General features: G+C 53.5%; 1 protein-coding gene across 8 annotated transcripts in view; it reads left to right on the forward strand.

The window, feature by feature from the left end:
- Cxxc5 (CXXC finger protein 5) overlaps positions 1–4,273 on the forward strand; it is a 36,993-nt gene extending 32,720 nt beyond the window's left edge. For all 8 annotated transcript variants that reach the window (XM_070036150.1, XM_070036151.1, XM_070036154.1 and 5 more), the window contains 2 exons: positions 933–2,001; positions 3,252–4,273. In XM_070036150.1, coding sequence (XP_069892251.1) covers positions 1,096–2,001; positions 3,252–3,296 — 951 coding nt within the window. In that variant the 5' untranslated portion in view covers positions 933–1,095 and the 3' untranslated portion in view covers positions 3,297–4,273. The remainder of the gene's footprint in view (positions 1–932; positions 2,002–3,251) is intronic.
- Positions 4,274–8,277: the final 4,004 nt, after the last annotated feature.

Here is an 8,277-nt window from a genome sequence, read left to right on the forward strand (position 1 = left end):
ACAGACAGACAGGCAGGTAGGCAGGGAAGGGACATGAGAGAGCCAGGGCTGATGAGGAAATGACCCCCTGCTCCACCTGGACCAGTTGCCTCCAACCAGGGAGGCTGATGCTACAGTGCCCTCACTTGAGGCCAGAGTGCAGCAGGCCTTATCCTGGGAAGGGGTACCTAAGAAGGCCAAAGGACAGGCCCTGCTTATCTTCCCTCCCTCAAGGAGCATGTGTACTCCATAGCCCAGCCTGCCCAGCCAGAGCCCCCCCCCCTGCCTACAGTGTACCCCTGCAGTCTGGGTTCGCAGTTGAACCTCCTTGAAGGCCCTGCTCGTCAGGCTTCCTGAGATCTCCCCATCCAGGACTCAGACCAGGGCCAGTAGAGGCCCCTGGGGAGACAAAAGGAGAGTCTGAGATGACAGTGACTGGGTTGGAGCTGAGGAGGAGGTGTGGGTGGTTGCGTGTGCGTGCATGTCCTCCCATCCTCACAGGGGGAATCTCATTCTCCAGCCCAGTGCTGCTCATCCTGGAGCACCAGGGTAGCTCCTCCTTGAACTAAGGGTCCTGTGCTCTGTTAGCTGACTTTGGCTCCAGCTAAGAAGCCATACACCTTCACCTGCAGAACTTGCCAGAGCCTTAAAATAACTGGTGTGTATTAGAAATCTCTCAAGTGGGTCCAGGAGCAGCTTCCTAGAAGATGGGTTAGGGGAATAAAATTAGGAGGCAGAGATGACTATAACTCTCTAATCAGTGTAGCCTAGAAGAGCTGGCTGCCTGCATTGATCTCTGGAAGGAAAGGAAAGACCTGGTCTGAGCCTCCCCCATGACACTTCAGTGGCCATGTCTTGTCAGGCTTGTCATTGTTACCATGGCAATACAGATGGTGATATTGAAGTAGGAGGGTTGATTGCTGCCCTGACCCTGTACCTTCTTGTCCCAACAGAGTACAGACACTTCCACTGGGACACCTGACCATGTGCCTGCCCTGAGCAGCGAGGCCCACCCAGCATCTCTGTTGTGGGCAGCAGCAGGGCCAGGTGCTCATCTGTGAACCCCTAGCAGTTGGCAGGCTCCTCCAGCAGCAGGGTCTGGGCCTCGGCCCCACCATGTCGAGCCTTGGCGGTGGCTCCCAGGACACCGGCAGTAGTAGCAGTAGCAGCAGCAGCAGCACCAATGGCAGCGGCCCAAAGGCAGGAGCGACAGACAAAAGTGCAGCCGTGACGGCTGCGCCGGCCTCGGTGGCAGATGATGCGCCACCCCCCGAGCGTCGGAACAAGAGCGGCATCATCAGCGAACCTCTCAACAAGAGCCTGCGTCGCTCCCGCCCGCTCTCCCACTACTCCTCCTTCGGTGGCAGTGGTGGCAGTGGCAGCATGATGGGCGGGGAGTCTGCTGACAAGGCTGCTGCTGCTGCAGCCGCAGCCTCCCTGTTGGCCAATGGTCACGACCTGGCAGCAGCCATGGCAATGGACAAAAGCAACCCTACCTCAAAGCACAAAAGTGGTGCTGTGGCCAGCCTGCTGAGCAAGGCCGAGCGGGCCACGGAGCTGGCAGCCGAGGGACAGCTGACGCTGCAGCAGTTCGCTCAGTCCACAGAGATGCTGAAGCGTGTGGTGCAGGAGCATCTGCCGCTGATGAGTGAGGCAGGCGCTGGCCTGCCTGACATGGAGGCGGTGGCTGGTGCAGAAGCCCTTAACGGCCAGTCTGATTTCCCCTATCTGGGCGCTTTCCCCATCAACCCAGGCCTCTTCATCATGACCCCGGCAGGTGTGTTCCTGGCCGAGAGCGCGCTGCACATGGCTGGTCTGGCTGAGTACCCCATGCAGGGAGAGCTGGCCTCTGCCATCAGCTCGGGCAAGAAGAAGCGGAAACGCTGCGGCATGTGTGCGCCCTGCCGGCGGCGCATCAACTGTGAGCAGTGCAGCAGTTGTAGGAATCGAAAGACTGGCCATCAGATTTGCAAATTCAGAAAATGTGAGGAACTCAAAAAGAAGCCTTCCGCTGCTCTGGAGGTAACAGCGCCTTAGAGGGAGGTCTGTGGGCTCTTGCATCAGTCTGGCAGTCCAAACCCACCCCTAGCCCACCATTCCTACCTGGGCAAGTCCTGGGGTCTGGCAGTTCGGCTGTGAGATAACCAGTTAATTGCCCTAAAACTCAGAACCACCTCCTGAGATTCCCAACAGGCAGGGGCCTAGCATTCCCAGTGAGTCTTGGGTCTGTGTTCCCATAGAATTCCTGAATTGTCCTAGAGCATCCAGTCCATGACCTAAGATTCTAGCACTGTCCCGTCCCCAATTTCAGGAGTTCAATCTCACCGGCCCTGTGGCCTTGAGGGTAGGTCCTGCACTTGTCCCTCAGAGTCTAGCTGTTCTTTTCCCACCGCCACCTAAGGAAAGAAGAGCTCTCATATCACTGCCCTGCTGTGAAGTCTGACAAACCTGGGTTTGTGCATCTAGGTGACAGATCTGGGGCCGTGGGTCATGATTAGCCATGGGCCTGGGGTACAGGCAAGGGCTTATCCACCATGGGGTTTGCTTAGAGAAGGCAGAGAGCTTTCTATGCTGCTTTCTCTCCACCATTGTGCCGGGGCCCGTCCCTGTTTCCCCCAGACATAGCCACCTAGCTCCAGTGCCAGGCCTGGGTACAAAGCATCTTTTCAGTTTACTACTCTCTGCCCTAGGTCCTGCCCCTCTCCAAGAGGGCCTGACATAAATACCCAAGTGGTTGGAAAACAATGATGGTACCCCAGCTGTGGCCTCCGGGCCACTTCCCAACCCTCACACGTCCCATGCGCACACCAAGGCACCCACCTTCATCCTTTGTAGATGCACGCACGTACCTGCCCAGTATGCATCCTCTCATTATAGACACAAGCTGCTTGTTGAACCCCAGATAGCCCTCTTCACACTGCACAGCCCAGCATAGCGTGAGGCACGCACCGTGCACATGGCCAGTGTGCACGCTCGTTTGACAGAAGCTGACCTGACCCCCAGATGCACCATTGCCACCTGTTGTGTGGTGCCTTTGGGCCAGGGAAAGGATTCCTGGGCATAGTGGCTCAGGAGGCCTCAGGGTGCTCTGGGCCCTCCGATGGGTCACCGCTCCTTCCTTGGCCTGGCCAGGAGAGCAGGAACTCCAGGGGTGGCTGCCTGTAACTCCATGCCCATCCCTCTGCCAGGAGCCGTCCACAGGGGAGCCTCTTGCACCAGGCCCACCAGCACCCTGACTCTCTCCTTGTTTTTGTCTCCTCCCGCCCCGCCAGAAGGTGATGCTTCCGACGGGAGCTGCCTTCCGGTGGTTTCAGTGACGGCGGCGGGAACCCAAAGCTGCCCTCTCCGTGCAATGTCACTGCTCGTGCGGTCTCCGGCAAGGGATTCGGGCGAAGACAAACGGATGCACCCGTCTTTAGAACCAAAAATATTCTCTCACAGATTTCATTCCTGTTTTTATATATATATTTTTTGTTGTCGTTTTAACATCTCCACGTCCCTAGTATAAAAAGAAAGAAAAAATATAACTGCTATTTCAGAAGAAGAAAAAGAACAACAACAACAAACAAAAAGAGGTAAAGACGAATCTATAAAGTACCGAGACTTCCTGGGCAAAGAATGGACAATCAGTCTCCTTCCTGTGTCGATGTCATGTTGTCTGTGCGGGAGATGCCGTTTTTGTGTAGAGAATGTAAATTTTCTGTAACCTTTTGAAATCTAGTTACTAATAAGCACTACTGTAATTTAGCACAGTTTAACTCCACCCTCATTTAAACTTCCTTTGATTCTTTCCGACCATGAAATAGTGCATAGTTGCCTGGAGAATCCACTCAAGTCTATAAGAGAATGTTGATGGCGCCGTATAGAAGCCCCTCTATCCATCCACGTGTGCAGAGCTGTCAGGCCGAGCTTGCCAGGGTAGGGTCCTCCCCAACCCCCCGAGCCCAGACCAGCTGTGCTGCACCCACCATCCTGACTGGGACCCCCTACCCCAACAGTGGTAATTTTGGAAAAATGAAAGTGCTGTTCATTGATCCACTGAGACCTGGGAGCCCATGTCTAGATATTTCTGATCCTGGCTACTTCCCTTAGAGAAAAGAAAATAAGTCCTTTCATTTCCGCCTTGCTAATTGCAACAGAAGAAAGGGCTTTTTTGCGTGGTCCCCTGCCAGTGGGGGTGGGTGCCCAGGGGTCCCTGCCCGCGGCCAGCTTCCTGCTGATGAACATGCTGTTTGTATTGTTTTAGGAAACCAGGCTGTTTTGTGAATAAAACGAATGCATGTTTGTGTCACAAGTTATGACTGGCTTATTGCTTTCTACTTTGGTGGTGGTGGTGGGGTGCTGGCTTGGGGGCTTGCTGGGCAGGGGGCTATGCGGTACCATCTTGGAGAAGAAAGTCCCTGAGACACTGGGATCCCTCAGGGACCAGATGAGCACCTAGCCTGGCAGCCAAAGGTGGAAGTAGTAGTCTTCATCTGAAAGGGGCTGGTCCTAGAGTACCTCCCTACCTGCACAGACTCCTTATCTCAGCTGGGCCTCTGTGAGGAGTCTTCATGTACATAGGACCACCCTCCTACCTCAGCTTCAAACATCAGGCCTGACCAGTGCAGAGGAGTCTGCAGTGTTGAGATGAGTATAACCCCCAATCTTCAAGCTACTGATGTGACTCCTGGGGAGCAGTTTTAACCAGGGTCCTGGAGACCTGGCTGTGTCAAGTGTGTACCTGGTACCCTTCTCTGTATTTCTCTTCAGCCTCAAGGTCACTGACAGTTGAAGGGGATGTTCCTGGGGATGGATTGTCTCCACCCCAGGAGGGTTTGTTGGGCACAGGTCTGGGATCTCAGAAGCCAGATGCCTGGGAAAGTCACCACACAGCCAACCAGCTGTTCTAGGCTGAACAGGAAGAGCGTGTCATTACATCAGCTCCATTTATCTGGCTTGAGTCCCTCCTACCTATCACAGAGACCATCCTGAAGGATGAGCCTGTCCATCCATTCTTCCCACCAGTTACTTTGAGCCTGTTGGAGATGATGGCTAGAGTTGAGGAAGGACAATGAATGGTGGAATCTAACTTCAGGTAGGTGAGGGATTTCAGAACAAAGGAAGAGAGAAACTTCTGAAGCTGAGTGGGTGGTGAGATGGGGGAGATGGGCTGTCTCTGCCATTGTTGCTGGAAGGAGAAAGGGGGGTAGTCCTGACCCCCCCAACCCTTTCCCCCTGTCCCAGTCTCCCTTGGAGCACCAGGACCTCAGCAGCCTGGCCTGGCACAGCAGGGGCAGGTGGGGGCGGGAGAGGCAGCTTTCAACTGAATCTCTGCCTGGGAAAATTCCCTTTCATGTGGCTGCCTGTGATCTCTCCAGGCGGCTCTGCCAAAGAGGGGTGTCCAGCAGGGAGTAGGAGGAGGTGTTGCAGCTGGGGGCACCCTTACCCCAGCACAAGGCACACTGCAGCACCCCTCCCCCAACTTCAAGGTGATGGGAGGGTCCTAGGAGCTGGGGGTGGGGGAAATCCTGGCCAGTAGGGGGCAGTGGGCTTTTGGCTCCTGCCTGTCCCCGCCCTTGCTGGCAACACACAGGCTACAGATGGTTAAGGCCAGCCCTCATTGGCACACCTACAGGTGTAGGGCACATGGTACTATTGCCAGTCTCAAGTAGGGGTGCTTGACTCAAGCCTTTTCTTAGTGCCCCTCCCGGCTTAGCCGTGTCCAGAGTTAAAAGCCCCTCCCTTCCAGCCTGTACTTCCCAGAAGTGGAAGCCACCCCCTATATATCTGCAAGAGGCCAAACTTGAGACGCGACCGTTATCTCCTCTAGGAAAGGGGGCAGTAAATAGCTCCCCACAAGTGGCCGGAGGAGTTAAGATCACATGAGAGAGCGTCCTGATTCCTACTAGAATCAGACAATGACAGCTGCTGTTACTAAATCTGTTCAAGGTATCTACCACTTTCTGCCCTGATGGCTTCCCTAAAGTCCAATCAGTTCCATGGATTACCTCTACCTGACCCTTCCCTGCAGGTCTCCCTCTAGGTGACCCAGCTCGATGGTCTTGGTTGGTCTCTGACTCCTGTATTCTTGTGTGCCATATCCACATAGCTCCTGTGTGGCTCCTGTGGCTCCACATCTATCCTGCTGGTTGTAGGCTACTCTTGCTGCAGGGGAGCCTGACCTGGTGACTCGGACAGCCTTCACCCCAGGATGATCTGACATTTAGGGTGATCTGGCATTTAGGACCAGCTTTGAAGGTGGCAAGGGGCTGAGGACTGGAAGCTGGGCACACTGTGCTGGACACAAATCTAGCTCTCATGCATGGATGTGATGTGTGTGTGCTGCGACACAGATGACAGGTTTGCTTCAAGGCCTTAGAAACCCTGTGAAGCCTTGCAGGAATGGACTTGTGACATCGAGTGTGATATTATGAAAACGGGTGTGTAGCTGTGTCATTGGAAGACTGACATGAGACCTGTGGCCACTAATTAGTATATAACATCACTGGTTACGTCTTAGGATGTTCTGTGACATTGTCTCCATGGTCCCGTGTCATTGTACCACTCACACTGTTGTATGGCATTGTGTGACAAAACTGGGGTGAGTCTGTGAGGCAGGACATTGTGTCTGACCATCATGGGTGTGGCCCCATGACTGACATCAAGGATTGTGTGTGTATCCATAGTGTGACTGTGATGCTGCCTGGATGACGCTGATGGGTGTGTGGCCATGTTCCCCTGGGGGTCCTCTGTGTCTGCTACAGTGTTGAGGCCCATGCTCTCTCCTTCCTGTCCCTCCTGGTTCCTCTGGTCCTGAGGCCCAGTCTGCATGGGGCACTGACGTAAGGGCAGCAGGCACGGTTCCCACAGCCTCAAGCTCTCCCAGCCCCATCACCACCAGCTTCAGCATGCAGAATATCCTGGCAACCCCAGCCCCTTTGTTCTCTATGGCAGCCAAAGGCTTCCCCCCACAACTCTGGCCTGCCTACCCCCTTCCAAACACCCCCTCCCCACCACAGTGAAGCTTAGCATGACCTATTCTCTAGCTGCCTTTCTCTAGCTTATCCATTTCCCAGGTCTGACTCAGGACTCCAGACTGGGCTGTGGGCTCTCTACTGTGAGCTTGCTGTGGTCATGCTATGACAGGAAGAAGAAAGCAGCACAGCTCCTAATGGCTGCACTGGGTGATTGGCCAGGGTCTGGGCTCTCTGCAAGAATGCTTCCACTTGGCCTGTGGCTAATTGGAAGCTCACTCTTCAGACTGGAATGGTTTGTTTGTTAAGTAAGTTTAGTTCTTTGACTCTAATAAATCTTCAGGACAGGAATAATGACCATTTTATAGATGAGAAACCCAGAGAGTATGCAATCCACCCAAGAATAATAAATATGATGGCAGCCTGGTGCCAGTGGCTCACACCTGTAATCCTAGCTACTCAGGAGGCTGAGATCTGAGGATTGTGGTAGGAAGCCCGCCCAGGAAGTAAAGTCCATGAGTCTCTTATCTCCAATTAAGCATCAAAAAGCTGGAAGTGGAGCTGTGGCTCAAGTGGAAGAGCTCTATCCTTGAGCAAAAAGCCTTTGGAAGCGGGGCACCGGTGACTTAAGCCTGTAATCCCAGCTACTCAGGAGGTTGAAATCTGGGTATCAGGGTTCAAAGCCAGACCAGGCAGGAAAAGTCAGTGAGACTCTTATCTCCAGTTAACCACTCAAAACCAGAAGTGGTGTTGTGGCTCAAGTGGTAGAGCACTAGCCTTGAACTCAAGAGCTGAGGGACAGTGCCCAGACTCAGAGTTCAAGCCCCACGACCTACAAAAAAAAAAAAAAAAGTCTCTGGACAGCTCCCCAGGCCCTGAATTCAAACCCCAGGACCATCAAACACACACACACACACACACACACACACACACACACACACACACACACACATACAAATATATGAATATATGGTAGCAAGCTCTAATTAGAACTCAGATTGAGGTTCCTGACTGCTTTGGAAGAGGACAAATGACTTCCAAGAGAATAGGGGGAGGGTCAGGAAGTCTAACATAAAATTTCCATTCCTCCTCCTCCTCCTCCTCCTCCTCCTCCTCCTCCTCCTCCTCCTTCTTTTCTTCTTCTTCTTCTTCTTCTTCTTCTTCTTCTTCTTCTTCTTCTTCTTCTTCTTCTTCTTCTTCTTCTTCTTCTTCCTCTCTCTCTCTCTCTCTCTCTCTCTCTCTCTCTCTCTCTCTCTCTCTCTCTCTCTCTCTCTCTCTCTCTCTCTCTCTCTCTCTCTCTCTCTCTCTCTCTCTCTTTTGGTACCCATCCTAGAGTTTGAAC

The sequence above is a fragment of the Dipodomys merriami genome, unplaced genomic scaffold (assembly GCF_024711535.1).
Source record: "Dipodomys merriami isolate MVZ:Mamm:240054 unplaced genomic scaffold, mDipMer1.0.p SCAF_27, whole genome shotgun sequence".
Taxonomy (NCBI): Eukaryota; Metazoa; Chordata; class Mammalia; order Rodentia; family Heteromyidae; genus Dipodomys; species Dipodomys merriami.